This window comes from Ictalurus furcatus, chromosome 11 (assembly GCF_023375685.1).
Source record: "Ictalurus furcatus strain D&B chromosome 11, Billie_1.0, whole genome shotgun sequence".
Classification (NCBI taxonomy): Eukaryota; Metazoa; Chordata; class Actinopteri; order Siluriformes; family Ictaluridae; genus Ictalurus; species Ictalurus furcatus.
In genome coordinates this window covers 2,443,382-2,465,932 of record NC_071265.1, presented here as the reverse complement: position 1 = coordinate 2,465,932, position 22,551 = coordinate 2,443,382, and the positions used below count along the sequence as shown (strand labels likewise).

The following is a 22,551-nucleotide window of genomic DNA, read 5'->3' as shown; positions in this document are numbered from 1 at the left end:
ACTTGCGCGACAGGAGCGGCCGCACATTTCGTCCGATTATTCAGTCAGCCAATCGTGTAGCAGCAAGAACGAGTCATAAACTCCTGCAGATGCATGTCAAGAGCTTCAGGTAATGTTCACATCAAACATCAGGATGAGGAGACATGTGATCTCAGTGACGGCTGAAGATGAGAAGTCCCCGTGTCCGAAGGTTCCTGTTCTTGGCTGACAGGAATGGATCCTGGTGTGATCTTCTGCTGTTGGGTTTGACGCGTTTGTTGTGCGCTCTGAGATGCGTTTCTGCTCACCACGCTTGTACAGCGTGGGTATTTGAGTTACTGTAGCCTTCCTGTCAGCCCAAACCAGGCTTTCTGCTTGCAGAACCTCCGCTCACTGGGTGTTTTTTGGTTTTTCGCACCACTCTCTGTAAGACTGTTGGGTGTGAAAATCCCAGAAGATTCTAAAAACCTGACACCACTAATAATGCCATGGTTGATGACTGATATGAACATTAACTGACTTTTTAAACTCCAGGACTTCTTATGGGTCTCGTCAACCAAACAATCGTGACTTGCGATGCGCGATGTGTTTTGTTTTTCTTTTCTTTTCATTTCCAGTGAAGACGCAGTCACCTCAGACAAGTCAATCCGGCTATCTTAATCCGGTTCAGATGCGGACGAAGATCCTCGCATAATATTCCATAAGAATTCCTTTTGAAACTTTGCAGTAGGCCGTGTTCCGTTACACTCCGAGCTTATAATTCAGCTCATCGTCAAAACCAACGTAAGGCTGAGTTTACCATTTATTTTACCAACCTCCAGCAGATTTATTACTTTTTTTTTAAAAAAAAAAAAGCTCTGCCATCGTCAGTTTATCTTTTGCTACAGCAGAACTTCCAAAAGTTTTTTAAAAAATGTACTTTTCAGAAAAGCACTGAGTGACCTTGAGTGCTTTTTTTTCTGACCTTCAGTTTAAGTTTGAAGCGAGAAAAACTAACATGGAGGACAAAGTGACCGTGAAGGAAACGAGTCTTGTTAGTGAACAAATACGATTCCCCTTGGGGATCAACAAAATACACCTGTCTGTCTGTCTGTCTGTCTGTCTGCCTGTCTGTCAATTTCATTGCCATTGAATCCCACGTTTCTTTTCGTTTCTTTTTTTTTTTTTTTTTACAGAATATTTGTATACGACTTTTGTAAAATATGATTACGAAATTTTAATAATCAACTCGCAACCACGAGAAACAACAAATTAGTAAACGAACTACACCCTAAGAAAAAAGTAAAAGGCAACGAAAATTCGACGGGCGAATGAATGGGCGGACTTTATTAATCCCCGATGGGAATTCCAGGAACTTGCGACTGAAATACAACATTTGGAAGTTAGATATTCTACCAAAGGCTTCACATAGGTTCCGTCAGCCAGATTATATCGTAATAGCTCTAAATGCTGCGTACCAACTACATCTCTTACCAACGACCCAAAGAGTTACACCTTTCTTTATTCCTGATAATAGCACATCTACTCTAGAAAGCACGCTAGGCTAGTTAGTTAGCTAATAATAACTAGGAGTGACCTGTCGGGGGGGGGGGAGCGTGACCACAGTCATAGTAAAATGTAAATTATAACCTTCCGATGCCAATTTATCTGTGCTGATTTACACCGTAGAGTTTTTCATCTCTGTCTCCCGAAATGTCCTATTATCGTTTATTTGAGAATGTCACGTTCTCAAAATATGACACGTACATACTGCTGTGTTGCAATAAATATATTAAAAAAAATAAATAAATAAAGATATTAAAAGCCCCTAGAGTGCATTAAGCTCATCTCGACGTTTCTGTCTCGTTCAGCCATTGAAAAGACGTATGCACTTTAGCAGACCCGTGTGCAAATTGTCTGGCACAGCAGCAATTTTGAACGTTCCTGGATTTTATGAAGATGCATGTTGCACTTATCTGATAATTGAAGGCTTCACTTATCTTGTGCCTGTCATATTCCTCCTCTAGCACCTTTCTGCTATTGAATTCCTCTCTTTATGATTCGGTGAGTCATAAAAGCTGCGTTTAGTGAAAGCAGGGTTCTTTTGCCGTACACATGCTGAGTGCACGCTCAGATTAAGTGTGAATTAAAGAAAGAAAAAAAATAAAATACTAAGAAAATGATCACAATGAAAAGTTGACGTATTGTCCTGCGAAAACGGTTTATCCACGTACCGATGCACACGCTGCACACGCTGCACACGCTGAAGGTGGTACAGACGAGGCTCGGGTACTCCAGAAATCTAAATTGTTTAATGGTTAAAGATGATTTAAGGCTTTTTTTTTTTTTTTTTTGGCAGCACTTTCGCTCTTTATGTTAAGTTCAGAGAATGTAATGACGTTTATTAAAAAGCCCTATTAGAACGCTTACAGGATGAACCTGTATCTTATCGCGTTATATTTTCTCACTCTGTGATGAAATATTTGATGTGCAGCACACTCCTCACGTTGCTTTCTAAGTCAGACTTGGTTACACAATAAAACGTGATGAATACAAACAAAAAAAGGATCAAAACTAGCCATGCATCGATATCATGCTCGTATCAGGTGTCGGTCGAATCTCATGCTCATACTGATACCATAACGTGTCATGGTGAAAGTGTAGTGTGTCGTTCGGTACGTTTAGACGGACGACGATAATCCGATATGAACCCGATTAAGACGATACTCTGATTAAGAAACTCGCATGTAAACAGAGATTATTGATGACCTTAATCCCATTAAAGTCACACTCGACGTAAACACAAATGGAATTAAGACGTGTGGAGTGTTCCTGTTTTAGTCGCATTACAGACATGTACACACCTTAATCACACTATTAACGCCGTGTGAGAGTTTTCACCGCATTGTGAGACAGGACACGTACACACACGGCGGCGCTCGACCGTTTGACGGCGAACAAGAGAGCACGGCTGCGTCCCAAACCGCGTCCTTACCCGCTATATAGTCGGAGAAATACATGCGTTCTGGCTACTATATAGACGGTAAGTACGCGGTTTGGGACGCAGCCCACGGCTTCAAGCGGTCATCTATTAGCACGTACAGCACGACTAATAATTAACCGCACTCGACGCGTTCATAAAATAAAAAATAAAAACACCCAAAACTGTATACGGTCCCATAACGAAGACCGACTGTACGTCGATACGTGAAAATCCGGAGGGACGTCGGACATGTAATGACGTGTGACGTGAATCCATCTACGTCTATAACACGTAAAACAGGAACATGAAAGGAGTGTTCTAAAAGCGACTCACGTAAACACCTTAATCAGGATATTACACGTCTTATTCAGAATAAGGTCCATAACGAGATTGCTGCTGTCCGTGAAAACGGAGTCAATGTGAAACCGTAGTGTAACATACTGTAGAAATACAATAGTGTGTCACAGTAAAAGCCAAAGTGTCATAATATTGTCATAACGTGTCATAACAGTGTGCCACTCTTCCTGTGGAAGTATAAAATGACTGCCTCATCGTTATTCAAATGCACGTTATGTTAAATCATTTCAGTAATTAAAACCGGAACGCAATAAAACGAAATCTAACGGCGCTAACCCATGGTGTTTGTAATTCAATGCATAATAATGCAAGAGCCTGTGTAAATGTCTGATAATGATGTTTTGTGCATCAATACAGGATCATTGAAGAGAATCGCGATGCTTCAAAGACCCAATTATTTTTTACTATTGCTGGGTTTATAGTTCACCGCACTGTAAGTTACTGCATGAGATCGTATCCCCTTTAGTAGCATAAATAACGAGTGTACCAAAAGAAAGAATCAGAAACAACACATCGGTGTCACCACGACGACGACGACGACAACAACAGCAGCAGTAACAAAAAGCCACAAATCTGTCTGTTCCCAGCAAAACACTCCCCAGACTCGTCCGGGTTTCTCATGCTGCAATAAAATGACCAGAAACACTCTGCCAACGCAGCTAAAGAGTTCATCAGGGGAGAAAGTGGCCACTCTTCCACTGGTCAAGTTGATTTCAATCCAATTGAGCATAAATATCACTTGTTGAAAAGCAGACGCTTGAAACAAGCCCAAAACAAACAGCATGTGAAATTGCCTATCGTGGAGGTTCGGCAACGTGTCTGGGAATTGGACCGCGGTGATTCCTGCGGGTCACGGACTCCACACAGGTGCTGTTTACTAAAGATTTAGGCTTTACTCGGGCTTAAATCCGATACTTTAGCTCGTTTAAAAACCCGCCGGAGAAGAGATCACAAAGAGTGACGTTATTTAAAATAAATGGTGTGGTGCGTGTAATAAACGTCCAGAAACGAACGTGGACGTTTTTATACCCTCGCCTCATATCGCTCTCTTTACTGAACTGAACCGAATGTTGATTATACGGGCGGGGGGGGCGGGGGGGCGAAAATATTCCAATTTATATTTCACCACCCCAATAACCATATATAAGTATTTCAGTGGCTCTCCCCCACCTCTTCCCTCCTCCCCCTCCCCCTCCTTGAATTCTGTCTAGATGAAATCACCCTCTGAAAGACTGACATCTTTTTCTCCTCCATCATCGTAAACATGAAAAAGCCATCACTTCAGGACCAGCGTGACCTTCCCCCCCGCCCCCCCCCCCCACCTCTAAAAAGCAAAATACATTTCAAAACGAGAAGAAGTGCTCTTTTTAATAAATTCAAAGCGCTTTTTCCACCGGCGAGGTTTCGTGATGGTTCACGTGAAAGGTTAGTTACAGCCTGCACTTCCTGACCAGTAACGCTCCCTCCAAGCCTCTTCTCTTGTGATTTAAAGCTTCGGAGAACACGGAACTGTGATCTTTTTGGCAAACGCCGACTGAAGTGCTTCGGGTTCGATTTGAGCGACTGCCTCGTTTAAGCTTCGTCACGTCCGATTATCCCGACTCGGCGTCGTCATCCTCCTCTATAACGTATATGTTGGAACGAAATAACGTTTCTTCGGGACCAGGATACACAAAACGTAATCTAGCATCACGATACACGGGGCTACACGACGTGCAAATACACAACCAGATGACTCGGATGAGTACACAACCGTAGTACACAGTAATAAATACACAGGATAGTGTATACATACTAGAAAGTACAACACGATACATCCCAAAATAAAATAAATAAATAAAAAAGTTCTCACACACCGATTTGTGTGCACAGGTACTGGCAGGGTTGTGGGACAATTACGAAGAATAACCGCGAAATCGACGTTATATGAAAATGAGCTCTTCACATTAAGGTTCTTTTAGCTGATGTTATTTAACACATAGTGGGGGGGAAGTCGGGGTTTAGCGGTTAAGACTCTGGGTTATTGATCAGAAGGTCGGGGGTTCGAGCTCCAGCACTGCCAAGCTGCCACTGTTGGGCCCTTGAGCAAGGCCCTTAACCCTCTCGGCTCCAGGGGGCGCTGTATCATATCTGACCCTGCGCTCTGAATCCCAACTTCCTGACATGCTGCGGTATGAAGAAAAGAATTTCCCTCTGCTGTAATGTTTACGTGATTAATAAGGACTCATTATCATTAACACCATGAACAAGCCATTAACGTCAGCATTAATGCGCCGTCATTAACTACAACAACGTGAGTAACGTTTTTAAGTAATAAAACAAATAAGCCGAATAATAAACCGGTGTTCGTCCCATCGGGAAGTAAAGCGGTGAACAAACACCTTGACGAACATGTTTGTGTTGAAGCAAGTTTCAGTACCGGGAGACGGGAGAACGTTCGGGAACGTTTAGGAACACGCTGTCGTTTATTTTTTAGTAGATTAAAGGTTGATTTAAATAAATTATTTCTTTTATGTCTTACTAGTAGAATTTGGCTGGGGGGGCGTTTTAATTGCTTGTTGAATGCTTACTTTGTGTTTGCATGGTCCTCCTGTCAGTCATTTTACAGACACTCCCGAACAACAATCCATCTCAGTCTGAATTCATTCATCGCCCAGTGCAGGCAGATAATTCTCCTGTGAGAAGAACTAAAATTATACCAGGAAACGAAGTAAAAACCCAGAATAAACACTGGCAGCGCTTTTCCAAGATGGAGTCATTTATTAATGGTGAAAGGGATGAAGCTGGATGCAGAATTAATGATGTTGCTCCTGGGCAGGCATGAAAACACACATCTTATCCAGTAAATAATGTAACTTAATGGAGCCTTCATGCAAAACGCTACCTAATATTTAAATCGGATTTTCGCGTGTGTTCTCGGTAGCCACGACGAGTTCAGATCTCCGAAGAGAAATCTCTGATCGAACGTGTCGGAGCCGTTCACGATACGATCCGAACGCAAAATACGCAAAATCACGTAGGATACGTGAGGCGCGAAGAAAAAAAAAAAAGATCTTCTGTTGGTAGAATCTAGAGGTGCAGACATACTAGCCGAGCGCGTCTTTTTTTTTTAAACACGTACACGAGATAACTACGACTGGCTAAAGTCTCTGTGATTGACAGGGGAGAGAGAGTGTATGCCCCTCCCACACATCCAGTTTTGCTCTCTTGTCTGTGACATCCATCCATCCATCTTCTATACCGCTCATCCTACAGGGTCACGGGGAACCTGGAGTCTATCCCAGGGAGCATCGGGAACAAGGCGGGGTACACCCTGGACAGGGTGGCAGTCCATCGCAGGGCACAATCACACACTCACTCACACACCCATTCATACACTACGGACACTTTGGACACGCCGATCCGTCTTTGAACTGGGGGAGGAAACCGGAGTACCCGGAGGAAACCCCCGCAGTCTGGGGAGAATCGAAGCGCTAACCCTAGAGGTGTGAGGCGAACATGCTAACACACAATTATAATTTTTAGCATCCTAATAATATACGACAATTCAAAGGTAATGTTTAATGGCTTTTTATTTGTTAGGCTAAACACCCCAAATTGCGTATTTTTTTTTTTTTAAACATTTTTATGTATTTATGTATTTATTTATTTATTTATCGGCTTGCTCGTGATTTCACAAACACACACATTTCAATCAGAAACTCAGGGCCTTCTCTCACAGAGGCACAGTCGACGGTTAATCTGTAAAGTGCAAAGCCAAACAGAAAAGTTAGCAGGCTTAGTGGGAGAGACGGTATTGAGCGAAAACAAATGGGTATGTGTGTATGTGTGTGTGGCTGACAGCTCGATGAATACCCACAGGAAGCACTCACACACCTTAGTTCATTGCTGCTGTATTCTCTCAGGGGTTAACTGTGGAAATGGAGCGAGCGCCGTCGCTTCGCTCTGTAATGTATTCTCCAGCTGCAGTCGTCCTATCAGCAGCGGGCAGACCCGAAGGAAGCGTGCCGCGTGCTCTCGACACAATGTGAGAAATTGCTTACTGTGACTGCGCTTAACACAGAGCAATGTGGGATCGCAGATTAACCTCCTCTGATTTGCCTAATTTGCTCGGGCAGCTTTTTCCCGCGTGATTCTCCGCACGTTCCGTTTCCCTCGCGCGGTTCAGAGTGCACTTAAGATCGTTCACGATAACGCGCGTGCGATAGAAGCGCTCGTCGATGGACCGGCTTCGAGAACAGCGTCCGAGGCGTTTCGCGTACGTGTACGTCAGAAACGTCTGAACGCGGACGTTTAATTAGACGTGTCAGGAGTCTGTGCTAATTCTGACCTTTGTTATAATGAGTATGATAAGTGACGGTGCGGTGTGAAATCTCTGTAAAGAAATTATCCACTCGGTTAATCACAGATAAAGATCCTCCTGGTCGAGTTAAACGGTGCAGGCTGGAAGTCAATGCTGTCACTAGAACAAAAGACACGGGGGCTGCGTTAGAGACGGCCAAGAGGGCTGTTTAATTGGAAAGTAGAAATTATTGACAAGTTACCGACACTGATCTTGAAAGGAGGGAGGAGGAGGAGGAGGTGGGGGAGGAGGAAGAGGAGGAGGAGGAGGAGGAGGGGTGGTGTGACGAATCGGATTTACTCTTACCACCCAGAAGTTGAACATTTTCCTGTAAAAGCAAGTGTCTTATATGACAGCAATTGCGATTTTTATTCATTAAAGACCAATATATCGTGCTTTTATTTTTATCCATTTATAGTTACTATCAGTGTAACGTTTATACATTAACAGGGCAAACCATACCTTTTCTATCCTCTTTTCTCTCCCTCATCTATCCTCCTATCCTCTATTCTAGCTGTTCTGTTTTTTTTTTTATTCCTTGCAGCTTTTGCTGAGTCGGAGTGCATGTCTGTAAAAGGAGGATATAAATAGATGCGTGAAAAAAAAAAAAAAACCCAACAATTTGTTGTCTAGGAAGCTAATCTGCATTATTTGAAAGAATTAGCACATTTTTCTCTTTTCTTTCGCAGCTGCATTTTTGTAATAATGTGATAATGACATCATTTTACCGATGTCGAAGAAAGAAAGAAAGAAAAAACAGTGGGAAACAATCGACGCATTTCACTACCAATGCATTTCCGAGGTTCAGGTTGAAATTAGCCCCTCCCACAGCCACGCCCGGCTTTTCATTGGTTAAAACGCAACCAGTGAGGGTTACGAGGTTGTTTGAACGGAAAGGGTGGAAGAGGGAGGCTGGACGGTGTTTTCGTTGCGGTTCGTATTTCGAGAATGATGTTTTGTTAGGAAAATGGCACAGCTAGAGATGATCCCATGAAATAACAACATACCAGTTTGAACAAAAGAAGGGGATTCAGTGTAACGGTGTGGAACGTGTGTGAAACAAGTTCCTAATCTGACTTGCGTTATAGCAGTTCCCTCACCGGCCTCCGTTTTTATTCTCCTCTTCTTGAAAAACAAAAAAAAAACCACCCATGAAAACGAAACTACAAAGCGTAAAAACTCCTAAAAGGTACGTCTTCACCTCCGACACTGGAGACTCCTCCCACAAACAAATAAACACCTCATATGGACGATTGCAGACGTTTTTTAATGAGCTTGAACTTACCATAGACGCGTCAACGTGTTAGAACGAGCACATTCACATAAACCTGCGCCAGGAAATGAATCAACACCTTCGGACCAATCGGAATCCAGAATCCAGTAACACTGTGATGTAATGCAGTTTAGTTAGAGTAGCTGTTTTCATAGAAGCCTCAAAATTGTAAAAGACATCGAAAGTATTATACGGGTTTAAACACGGGACTTTATCGTAGAAATGATGGAAGTTCTATACAGTGTAGTAGAATGCATTTGAATGTTAATTTGATCTCTGTAACATTAAAATAATGTAGCACTACAATCGCGTTTTTTTTATTATTATTATTTATTTATTTATTTTTACAATTATCATGATGGATTATTATTGAGAAGAATTATCAAGCCTTAGAATTATGGATAACTTTTGATGCGGTACGTTAATCTTGTCCGGAATATGATGATATAATTAGTTGTGCGTTTGTAGGTTATCATAAACGCGTGGATTTCGTGTCGATCGTCTGGAATAACGGCGTATACGGCGAGTCCTGTAAGCCGGGAACGATGCCGCACGTCGAGACGCGTTTGCTCGAATGCATTCCGGAGGAAAATTATCCTCGGCTCGACTCATTTGCAAAGCGACGGAAGTCAAATAGCACCTTGTCATCCGAGATGAGCATCTCAGCCACGTCCTTAATAGCCCTGAAGTTTGCGAAATTGTGGTGTTTGGTTTGCCTCTATAGAAGACGTCGTTGTTTTGGCGCGACGACACAGACGCGTATGCAAATTGCACGGCTCGGAGAGTACATTTTTTTTTATCACGTTGTCATACCTGTTATTCAGCACGAAGGTGCGCCTCTTCCTCTCGGGAGGTTTGTCAGCGCCGCTTAATATCAACGGAGGTAAAAGTTTTCGACAGCCCGACTATTGTGCTCAGCTCAGTACGACACCCCGGTTATACATTTCACCACGATGCCGGGACAATAGGACAAACCATACCTCTTCTATCCTCTTTTCTCTCCATCCTCGATCTTCCTAATCTCTATTCTAGCTGTTCGCTTTTTTTTTTATTCCTTGCGGCTTTTGCTGATTCGGACTACGTGTCTGTAAAAGGAGGATATAAGTAGATTTTGCGGCTTTTCTTTCGCTATATTTTGTAATGACATCATTTTAAAGATGTCGTAGAGAAAAAAAAAAACAGCGGAAAACAATCGGTGCATTTCACTACCGATGCATGTCCTCATTTCAGGTTGGAATTAGCCCCTCCCACTGCCACGCCCAGCTTTTTATTGGTTAAAACACAACCAGTGAGGCTTACGTTGTGCCGGACGATGTTTTCATTGCAATTCGTATTTTGAGAATGAAGATTTGTTAAGAAAATAGCACAGCTACGGTTTCTTTCTAAGCCTGACGATCCCATGAAATATAAACATACCAATTTGAACAAACGAGGGGGGGGCGGGGGGGGGAGAGGGGATTCGGTTTTATCCAAATTAAAGATCCAATAAAGATCGCTACCCCGTACAAAAAGTCTAGATTTGACTTTCATCGGTTTTAATACAAACCGAGTCACGGAAATCGTTTACCGTTAGCAAGTATAAGGTTGTATTGTTATCGAAGCCTTGTAAAGGTACGACAAATTAGCGCGTGCTTTTGGGGGGAAACTGAGCAAACTAGTGTGTACAGTCTTTCAAAAGTTAGCTGATCAGCCCCGCCTCTTTCCCTTTAAAGGCAATCAGTGAGCTTGTTTGAACAGAGGGGGGCGCTGTCAGATGGCAGGAAGGAAAAATGAGAAGAAAAAGATTTTATACAAATAAAGTTGTGAGAAAATGTATGTACGCTGACTTGGTCACTAATCCTAGCCTTAACTTTCTTAGATTTCAATACAGCCGAATTGCGTAAATCGTTTAAAGTATAAAGTAATGTTGGGTTCCTAGCCTGAATATTTGCTCCACCCTCAGCCACGCCCAGTCACAACTACTCAGTCCCCTCCCCCTAACCAGTAAGACTCATGTAGGCCTTAAAACTGTAACATTGTATAAGATTTTTTTTCAGACTTGCTCTCTGTTGTTGTTGTTGTTGTTGCTTTTTTCTTAAAAGACAACTTCCAAGGCAAGCGTGGTTTGAACAAAGGTGCGTGGTTGTTCGGAGGAAACACTACAGGTTTAGTTTTTTGAACTGGTGATGAAATGGAAGATATATATTAATATATATATATATATATATACATAGCACCATGTCGGTATCCCAGACTATAAGCGCTACACGGATTCGTTGAAAACGGCTAGTAGTTGTTTGCTAATTCGTATGTTTCCTTCTCTTTGCATTCATAGCCAGGAAGTTCGAGAGCGGAGAAAACCTGAACATAACCGGAATAACTCGGGATGCGGCAGGAGATTATGAATGTGGCGCTGAGAACGATATCGCTTCTCCCGACACCCGGACTGTGAAAGTCACCGTCAACTGTAAGTATTTCGCCACCTTTTTGTCCCGATGCTGCACACGCCCGATAACGTGGGCTTATTTTTATCTTGCTGAGGATAGGGAGTGGGTGGAAATTAGAACAGGATTCATTGTGTGGAAGATTTTTAATATTTAACGAGAGAATCCCCTTTTTTGTCTGAGCTGAGATGATTAATTTCCAGTGAGGAATGGTCTCAGTGTTATAAGGACTCTTCTATTATGCAGGTAATGAGTCTCTCAAAAGTCTGAAAAGACAGTAATGAGCACAGCACGTTTTAATGAATTATACTGACTTTACTCATCACGCTTATAGTCAGGATGTGGCACTGCTGGAATGAAGGGGGCCGGACGTGCCGCGGTTTTTCTTTTCCTCTTCCTCTTTTTGCGGTCACTGACTTCGTTAATCTCTTTGTGTTGATGCCATATGCTGAATCACAGGAAGTGAGAGCGCATAAATCAGAAATGTGGACTCTCGCAGATCAGTATGTGTGGTGTTGGCTCGTCAAACGACTTCCCCTTTACTCAAGGAAAAATGGGTGGGCAGGCACATGGAAATGTCAGCACGTCGAGCTGTGACAGGCCTGGAGTCATAACTCATGTCCCTGCTCCACCCAGTCAATTCTATCAATACATTCTAATGAGAAACAAAGTGGAAAAGATCAGCAGCTGCGTGCCGATCTCCAAGCGCCAAGCTCTTTATTGGAGCCTTTCTTGTTCTTCACTTCAATCAAACAGGCTCGGATTTTCCAGCATGTGTCCATATCTGCCTTTAGAACAGTCCGGTATGAAGAGAAGCTCCCGTCGAGGGCCAAAAAAAAAAAAAGAAAGGAAAGAAAAACGAACACGTTCACGATAACAGTCTATCGCTTTCGAACAACGCTCGTCCATCAGAGCAAGTCGCTTCAGGATTCATAAGCTGGGAAAACAGGTGCCGGAGCTGGAATTAGACGTGAGGTGTTACCTTCCCATGTCCTGAAATAAAAGCGTGAGGGAGCACGAGACAGCGCTGCCAATCCGCATCCACGTGCTCGCTGACAAGCGCTTTCCCACTGGGAAGTCTCCGCAAATGATCACAGCCTCTCTATGATTAGCTCGTACTGGGGGAAACGTGATTCTGTGATTTCTAGCACTGTCAGTTAGCTCAGTTGGCTCTTCCTTCAGAGTTAGCTCACTGAGTTGACTAGCTTAGAAGATGCACAACTACGTTTTAAATGTTGCTACGATGCATTAGCGTAATTACTTATCACAACGGCTGATGATGTGACTGGCATTTAGAGGGTTATCGGTGTAATTAAATACACGGCAACATAATCTCATTTGGCTTTGAAAAATAATTACATCTTTTTAGGTAAAAGGAGAGTTGACCTCTGGGCTAATTGCAGATTATGGCTGTTAATTACAATAAGCAAATATACCAGCTGAAAACATATGCCTTAATGTTGGGTTTAAGCTCTTTTGTTTCATTGAGAATTGTTTTGCTTCTTCCTCACTCTGATCACTGCAGCTGTGCCCTTAAGCAAGATGCTTACCTTGAAAAATTCCCTAGATGTAGATGAAGTAATATTATATCCTTGAAAATAGATCAGTGAATTCTAGCACTTTTTCACTGATAGGGCTCGGTGACTAAACCCAATTTCAGAGCTCTCTGTACACTGGTCGTGTGGGTTTTGGTTCATGTAAGATGTCCAGTGTCCAATGTAACGATGCCAGACACGAATACCGAGTGAAATTTTTCCAAATGTACTTTGGCGCAAAATAAAACGAGACGCATCTAATTATCAGCAAGCCGATATAAGTCTAGGGTGCCGATACTTTAGTCGTCGCCGAGAATGTTGACGTGACGTTTCGATTCAAACTGATTCTTTTATGGATCACCAGGGAAAAAATATTCAATCGAGCAACAAGAAACATTTGTAGTCCTTCAAGGTTCTCTTTTAGGTCCCCTGTTATTCTTCCTTGGACCTACAACCGATACATAATGTTGGCTTTCACTTCAATACCCATGATGAACAGCTATACTTATCAGTTTGACCCAAATCAGCAGCACAGCTATGGATGAATCAAAATATTCTTGTCTTAAATGCTGATTAAAATTCAATTCAATTCAGTTTGATTTGTATTGCGCTGTTAACGACGGACGTCGTCTCAAAGCGGCTTTACAGAAACATATAAACACAGGATGGAGATTTTAAGTGTGTGAATTTATCCCTATTGAGCGAGACGGTGGTGACGGTGGTGAGGAAAAACTCCCTGAGATGATATGAGGAAGAAACCTTGAGAGGATCCAGACTCAGAAGGGAACCCGTCCTCATCTGGGTCACGACGGATAGTGTGAGAGTAAAAGAAAGTTCATTATGGTGTTTATATGAAGTCTGTTTGTTGAACTAGTCCATTGTTCAGACCTGAGTGTAAAACTGCATGTGGTAATTGCAGTCCCAAGGCCATTGCTGCAACCGTAGTCCCAGCAGCCACAGCGAGAACGTCCATGTGGAACTGAGGTCCAAAACCATTCCCATGGTATTTCAAGCAGTACCGTCCTCAGCGATCTCCAGGCTGCCCTAAAACCAGACACACTGATGTTGGGTGGTAATTTTGCCTACAACCAGGTTGCTGATTTTACCCAAAGCTACAGTTAAGAACCTTGGTGTGACTCGTCATGCTTGTTCACCAAGAAACATGAAATATGATATGCTAGCTAGACTATACAGAATGCTAATAAACTAATGAACACTTTCATAAACTTTGCCTAACTTATATAGCTATAACTTGTTTAGCTCCTGAATAAGGTCCCTATTCATACAATAGTTCTTAAGTTAGCCCTCCACTATCGTAAAACAACTTCCAAGCAGGGAAGGATAAGACTGGTTTCCTCTAAGAAATGTGAAGCCAGCCAACTACATCTTTTCAAACTACCGCTCATGCTGCATTACAGGGCATTTTGGAGAAAAGGGCTATCTGCCCTCTTCCACATACTCTACATAATATAAGCTCACAGATGCCCAGGATTGGCTAGTGTCACTGTGATTAACAGGGGATCGTAAAGTGAATGTCTATTCTGTTTTCTAACCCTTTATCTATAAAATATTGTTTAGTTTAAAATTAAAAGTGCTATATATATATATATATATATTTAACAAAATGGAAGGATGGATGGATGCACAGTGGTTGATATTTTCACCTGAACTATTCGACCCTCTCCTGCACATCACCGTCGCGCTACACACACTTTCCTGCTTCAGCATTAAACTTGATAAAAACACAGAATATGTGCTGTTATTACAATAGCTAGCCCCGGCTCATTTAACAAACAAACTAATTACTAAAAATCTCAAGCTTTGCATCTCTCAGCTCGGCACAGCTGTCGGCTAGCCAGAGCCGTATCGAAACGTATCACACTCCGCACGCGAACTCTGCGAAAACCCTTCCCGCCTTGCGATTATAAACGTTTAAACATAACCGTTTACATCTTTTAGATGCGCGATACGTAGCGCTGTTTGTCTTTTGATTTGTTTTTTCACCGAGCAGAGCGCCAGATGTTTAGCTTCTCCTTCCTGCTTTCATCCGTGCCCCGTGCCAGACGCGGTCTCTACTCACAACACGGAAAATAAATATATAAACCTGACGGATTAGGTGATGCCATGTAGCGGTGCAGATTGGGAGCTTTTAGAGCTAACATAATGCATTTCCGTGTCATCCTGTCAGAATCTTGACGTCCTGGATTAATGTGTACTGTACATCCATGTGATTTATGTTCGAAAAGGCGTAAATAACTGCCGTCAGGATGAAGATCTGTGCTTTTCCCAGGCAAAGAGAGATTTCTCCTCATTATATAAGAGGAGTCATTAATACGGGAGTAGGCTTGGAGCGTTAATGGAGCTTAATGGAATAATGTATAAAGCATGCTACTGCCACGAGAAAGCGAAAGCAGATTTTTACAAAAGCCTTTGTGATGTTTCTGTGTTCTGTAATTATAAAGGTGTTTGGAGATCAGCTTTTAGCTGTATGGAATTATACAACAGATGTAAAAGCACCCAGCTTTGGATTAGTGTAGCGGATTATAAAAAGATCACAGCAGGTATTTGTACAGTGAATGATGTATTCTTTCGTAATGTTCTTCTTCATCTTCGTCTTCTTCTCCTACTGGCTAGGCTGTCTACGGCAGCCCATAGAACCGTCTGGTAAAAAGATGTGAAATTTGGCACACTGATTTGGGAGGGTCTAAGGAACATTCTGACCAAATTTGGGCCAAGTGCTGCAAATGCTCTAGCGCCACCATTGGGTCAAATTTGGTCAGAATGTTCCTTAGACCCTCACCCATTTTAGTCCGTTTACCGATTGTGAATCAGCCCGAAACAAACTTTGATTCATTTGCTGTTTGGTCTGGCTTGCTTTCACACTGCACATAATTAAATAAATAAATGGGGAAAAAAAAAAAACCCCTGAAAAAACAAAAAGGCATTGTCTGAGCGGGTATGTAGGGCTTAAACTCTTACGTTCGTTACAGTGAAGTAAAAATGAACAAACCATTACCAAACCAACCCAAATCATCACCTCGATATGAATAACTCGTTTACACGATGTATGCATATCACATCCTGAGAATATTTCATACTTTTGCGTTATTTATTTATTTTTTTTCTTCACCAAATCTTCAGAACACGTGGCACGTCTGCAGTGCTACAGCTCCGTCCTTTGGCTTGGTACACGGCATGTTTGATTCACTTCCCGCGACGAATCGATTCAGAGTCGAATCGCACTAGAGTTCACTCCGAAGTGGACTGGGATTACCTAGCTCAGACGCTGTGAGTGTGATTGCTGAGTTTTCACCTGCCCAGAGAATCTAAAGAACCAGACCAAGGTGAAAAACACATCAGGGTTCCTTTCAAACACACTCAAGGCTGCAAATGACGAAAAGCACTGTTAGAGGCAACAAATGCGCACTGGGTAATAGGGACTCTAATTTATCAGGAACGAACAGAAAATGTTCAATTTGGGGACACAGTCAGCAAGCAAGCCATTATAGAGTAGAAAAGAGGTTGTTAATGGGGATGGGGAACAACAGCAAAAAAAAAAAAAAAAAAAGGATGATATAGCAGCAGAAATATTTGGATATTGAACACAGCATGTTTTCCGATAATCGTTTTTCAGTACCACTTTTCTTTGCAATGCTTTTCTGTTTTCCCTCTAATTTGCGTTATTCCTTCAGTTTTACCCTCTTTTTAATGTGGGACGCGGGCTGAAACAGGAAGTTGTGCCCTATACACATCCCCTAAGTTTTGTTCTGATGTAATGAAGTGTAAGGTCCGTTCACACCTGGCATTAACATGCGTCTTGCGTGATCTGATGGGAAATGGTCAACACTAAGTACAGGGGTCAAATGGGCCTCGAAGATGCATTATAATCCGATCACTCAAACCACAATCGGAGGTGGTCTGGGACTCGTATTGCCACATCACATTTGTCATGTGAACGCGAAAGTGCCTCGATGCGTCCCGGACAGCGACAAAGGACTATCTGATCGACTGTGTCAATGCCTCAGCGGGAAAATACCTGATGTCGGAAATGGCGCTGAACGGTTGAGCTCTCTGCAGCTAGACTAATGGATAAAGAAGATGCTAGAACAGCAGAGATGAAAACAGCTTCGTTCGCAGGGCATTTCTGCCTGCATGTAAAGACTGGTGTAATAAAGGCGCGAATGTGCGGAAAATCTGCGGCCATTTTGAAAAAATTGCACGATTTTGCTTTTAACTTCTGCAATGGCAAAATCCAGAGTAAATGAACATGTGATGGATCAAACCGGCCAAGCTGAGACACAGCACAGGAGTACGGGACGTGTCGGAAAAGGTGCTTTAAGGAAGGAATACAACACTCTGTGTTACGCCGTTAAAGGAAAATAATCAACTTCGGGACTGCACCAGTAACTGCGCGTCATCAAATGATATAATCGTCGATTGTATAACGTTTCGCTGTCCAAAGTTTTATTCCTGACTTATTTAACCCTCGCTTAAACATACTGCATTCTATTAAAGAGAAGTGAAGTTACTCGTTCATTTGCAGTCCCTTCACAGAATCCAGAAAAGACCAATTAACACTTTTTTTTTTCTTCCCTCACTCTCTCTCTCTCTCTATGATCTGTCAGAGAGCAGGGGATTTTTCTTAGCAGCTGGGAACCTTGAGTCACTTGTGCTTCGAACGGCTCGACAAGAAATGCACTCGATGGATTAAAATGTCTTTTGTTTGTTAATGGAATCAATCGGGGATCTTTGGAACACTTTTCTGGCCACGAGCTTCAGGATCTTGAAGGTTTTTAATATAACGAGTCTTTCTTTGTCACGTAGACGTTACAGCACAGTGAAATTCTTTTCTTCGCATACACTAACGTGCCAGGAAGGCGGGGTCAGAGCTCAGGGAGTAGAGAGGGTTAAGGGCCTTGCTCAAGGGCCCAACAGTGGCAGCTTGGCAGCGCTGGGACTTGAACCCCCGACTTTCTGATCAGTAACCAGAGCCTTTATTAACGATTATTAACGATTAACACCCCCGTTTTTTCTCCTAATCGGCCAGCTGCTTTTACACTTTAAAGCGTATTCTTCATGAACACGCCGATTGGAGTTGTTCGAGATGAGACGCATATTTACGTCTTGATTTTCCACACGGTCAGGCTCATGACTCTTAATTGCAGTGCTGTAATACACCCCGCTGTGCGTAATGTGGATGTAGTGGACAAATGTAAGGCATTACTTCAAATAACATCAGCCAGTAAAAGTCCTGAAAGACTCCAGTTGACTGAAGCTGTCGAAAAAACGCAGCAACCGGTCGCAAAGCCTCGTATACATTTTCATTTTCATCAAGACCCCCATAATTACGGCGGATTGACATTATGAGGCCCCAGAGACAAATAATGGATCGTCTTGATTGACCGTCTTTACTGCACTGTGCGAAATGGAATCTATTCTTCAATTTGATATGGCAGGAGCTAATTTGTCATATTTACAGAGATTTGTGGCTCTGTGCTTAATGATTTCCATTCAGCGGAATACATTTCTCCCTCACTAGCTCTTTCTCTATGCGCCTCGCCCTGCCTTTTGTTTCCTTCCCCGCTCGACGGTTATTTATAAGGATTGGCCGTATTAGAGGAGGAACATGATGTTATTCTTGAATAGTAAATGGAAATCTTAATGAATTAATAAATCTTGGCCGCTAAAGCTAGCGCTGGCGGACACGACGCCACAAAGAGCTTTAGACAGCGGGTAAAGCCGTTTTTCTGTTTGTAAGCTGATAAGTCATGGACTGATGAGCCCACTGCTACATTTGTGCAGAAGAACTCGCACCGGACCTGCGTCTGAACAGGCTGGAGAGGTGGCTTATTAATTGGTCTTTTCATTAAAAAAAAAAAAAAAGTTCAGTGGAATAGTATTTCATGGCAAAATAAACCTTTTCTTCGCCAGGAAACGCAGCAATTAATCATTTAATGTGTGCGCACACAGGTGGACATGCAGCCCTAAAGCTAATGAAAGGTTAGGGAACATGGACTTGCAAATACTGTAGCCATCAGAGTGACATTTAAAGACCAAATAAAGGGAATTAGATTAAAATATAATTTCTGTTTAATCATTAGAAAAGGACCTTTTGCCATGCAGTAATGGACCATGTCGTTGTCAAGCATCTAATAAGCTCATTTTACCTCTAACAGTAGATTTCTTTTAATATGGGCACATTTCAGTTCACATACTCGTAACAGAACATTTATCTCCATAAACACAATAGGTTATGGAAGCTTGACGCTCGCGTCCCAGAATGTCTCAGAAATCTGAACGTCTTCAAAGATTCTCAATCGAGCCAAGTTTGAGTTTTCAACAAACAAAAGGTTTTTGTTTTGTTTGTTTTTTTTTAATCGAACCAGATTTCCGATATATTAAACCAAATCAAGATCGAGTTTTTCCAGTAGAACCATGTTTAGAGTTTTTCAATCAATCTGAAATTAATTCAACTAGTTAGATTTTTTTTTTTTTTTTTTGAATCGAGCAAAGTTTCTGAGTTTTCCAATCAAACCAAGTTTGAGCTTTGAAGTCGAAGAAAGTTTCGTTTTTTTGTTTTTTTTTCAGTTAAACTAAAGTTCTGACATTTTCAATCATGCCAAGATTCCAGAAGTTTCAGTCAAAGGTTTTTCAGAGTTTTTCAAAACAACCAAGTTTCAGTTTTTCAGTCAAAAATTTCCAATGTCAAAGTTTTCCAGTAGAACCAACTGTGAAAGTTTTTTTTTTTAAAATTATTAAAACCAAGTTTCTGATTTTTTCATTAGAACCAAGTTTTAGATATTTTCAACAGAACAAAATTTTATATATATATATATATATATATATATATATATATATATATATATATATATATATATATATATATTTTTTTTTTTTTTTTTTTTTCAAAAGAACCAAGTTTCACTTTTTTTTTTTTTTACTGAAAAGTTTTTCAATTTCAAAGTTTTCCATTAGAACCTTCCATACAGTTGAACTTTTTTTCTCACTTCCACAGAAGTAAAATTTTTTTTCTCAAAAAAAGATTTTTTTTCAAAGTTCCAGTTTTTAAATCAAAAAACTTTTTCAATTTCAGAATATTTTAGTAGAATCAAATTCCTGATTTTTGCAACAGAACCAGGTCTCTTTTTCGATGGAATTTGAAGTTTTTCGGTCAGAGTTTCTGAGTTTTTCAGGTAAACCAAATTGCAGAATTTTTGAACAGATCTGAGTTTCATACTTTGGCAACAGAAACAGGCTTCGGAGTTAATCAGTTAAACCAAAATTTCAGTTGTTTCAATACAGCCAGGTTTCTGAGTTTCTTTAATAGAACAAAGCTTCAACTTTTTTTTTTTTTTTTTTTAATAATAGAAACAAGTTGCTGAATTTTTGTATGTTTTTGAATCTTGAATGTGGCCAATTAGAAAACAGATCATCGTAATTTTTCTTTTCTTATGTAGTTAATATTTCCATGAGTGATTCTAATTCTTGTGTTTATGTGGGAATAATTTCAGCAACCTTTTCAGCTATCAAATGAATTAGCGTTAAAGAAGACGAGTATTTCGATGCTAGTGGCTTTCCAGCATTAAAACACACCAGAACTACTTCTCACCATTTTCAGGAAAAGATTATACACACTGTGTACTGCTTTAAGTGATCGTTGGAATATTGTTTACGCGAGCGTCTGCAGGTTTAAAAAAAGGCTTGCCTTTGTGATCAAGTTTTAAATTGCTCGAGCAGTAAACACAGCAGCACTCTTTGTTTTGTTATTTTTCTCTATACAGTGACTGTGCTATTTCCAGATCCTCCATCTGGTAGAAGTTCAGGAACCTGCTAATGATTTGAACTCGTGTTATGGAGCCCGTAAATGACTCGGATTATAGGGTTTTTTTTTTTAATGTTTTCACACTGCTGCTTTGCATTAGCTAAGCCTGCCGCGTGCTGCCAAAAGTGATGACGCCATAAAATAGCAGTATAATTGAATCAGGGAACTTGAGTGATGAATTTGCATTTAATGCGGAATTAATTTCCCTCATGTCTTGGATTTGTAGAAATGGATTGTGTTCTTTTTAAAAGACTACAGAATTGTACGCAAATATATAATCCTTTTTTTCTTTTTTTTTTTCTTTTTCTTTTTTGATACTGTATAATCTCTATTAAGTGTGCTCTTTATGCGGGTCTTATGCAGCAGCTCAATGCTTTTTGGCATTATTCAGTACATCAGAGGGCTTGGACTGAAATATGTGTTTTTTTTACTCCGTCTAAACGTACAGCGTCACAACCGAGAGGCGACAACGCACAAAACTCAGCAGTATGATTTTCAGCCGTGCCATTTGCTTGCAGAGAAAACTTAGTTAAAAGGAAATAAATAATGATTAAAAAAAAAACCTTTGAGATTCAGCTTCAAAAATGTGGCACGGTTGTAAGTTTTGCTTTATTTTTAGCCCTAATTACCCTGATGGAAAAAGTACAGCAAATAAAGATTAGTTCAACTAGTTTTCTGGTTGCTTCTAAACATATTCGCACCGTTCATTCTCAATCTTTCTGATCTTTTCTAGTTTCATCTTTTCACTAGATTCAATATTCTTTTGTTCTGACGTTATAGCTTTAAGGTGCCGTTTCGTTTACGTCAAAGCGAAGCATTTTCGAATTCTTCGGTTCTGATTGGTCAGAAGGTGTCGATGAACTTTCCATGTAGTGCAGGTTCATATTACACTTGTAATGTCCTGACGCGTTGTCGTTTCTATAGTAACAGCTCTCTCTCACGGGGACTTGTACAGCGGACGCGTCGCATGAATCGATTTTGAAAAAAATGTAATTGGTGATGTGACATTTCATACTTTTGTGTTTCGCGGTAACATGACAAGCCGCTTTTTTTTTGGTGGGGCGTGGGTGTGGGGGGGGGGGGGGGGGGGTGTGTGTCATATTCATTTTAAGAACGAGAATAAAGAGAGGCCGGTGAGGGAACGGCTGTTTATAGCTGCGTTCACGGGAGTAAGAACAGGAAGTAAGTTGTTTCGTGACGGTTCGACGACGTTGAATGTAAAACTGTAAGAGACGAGTAAAGCGCTCGGTATCGCGCTGTTATAGAAAACTAATCGGTTGTGACAGGTGCAGATGCGGTTGGGGCAGCGTTTAATGCAAACGATCCAAAACGTAGAGAAAGAATTTTAAAAATATTAAAAAAAAAAAAAAAAAAAACAGGGACAGGCAGAGGTCAGGTGATCAACAAACAGGATGTCAGAGAGTAAACAAAATACACAAAAAACCAACAAAAAAAAAACTAAGTCAAGGTCAAAACTGGCAAACATCAGGTAGAGAATAAACAAGCTTAGTAACATCAAGGACACAAAGGAACTGAGCGTGTACTTAGCAAAGTTCTTTTGAATGAGAGTCTGTTTTAAAGGGTGCATTCGTGTGTGTGTGTGTGTGTGTGTGTGTGTGTGTGTGTGTGTGTGTGTGATTGCATGCAGGTGTGCACAATCTAAAACCCTGTGACTGAGAGAGAGGTAGTGTGTGTGTGTGTGTGTGTGTGTGAGTTGTGGGAAATGGAGTGCGGGGCGGCCATGTTTGGAGGCCGCGGTGCATGTTGGGAAATGAAGGGGCTAGACTGGCTTGACCCGGCATTGGGTTGTCGGTTATTTCTCTATCGCAGCACAACACTGAATGTTTCATTGCTTACT

At 41.4% G+C, this 22,551-nt stretch overlaps 1 protein-coding gene across 1 annotated transcript in view; it reads left to right on the top strand.

The window, feature by feature from the left end:
• negr1 (neuronal growth regulator 1) overlaps positions 1-22,551 on the top strand; it is a 190,673-nt gene that overhangs the window by 90,591 nt on the left and 77,531 nt on the right. Inside the window, exon 4 of the mRNA XM_053636596.1 lies at positions 11,228-11,359. Within this exon, the coding sequence (XP_053492571.1) occupies positions 11,228-11,359 (132 nt within the window). The remainder of the gene's footprint in view (positions 1-11,227; positions 11,360-22,551) is intronic.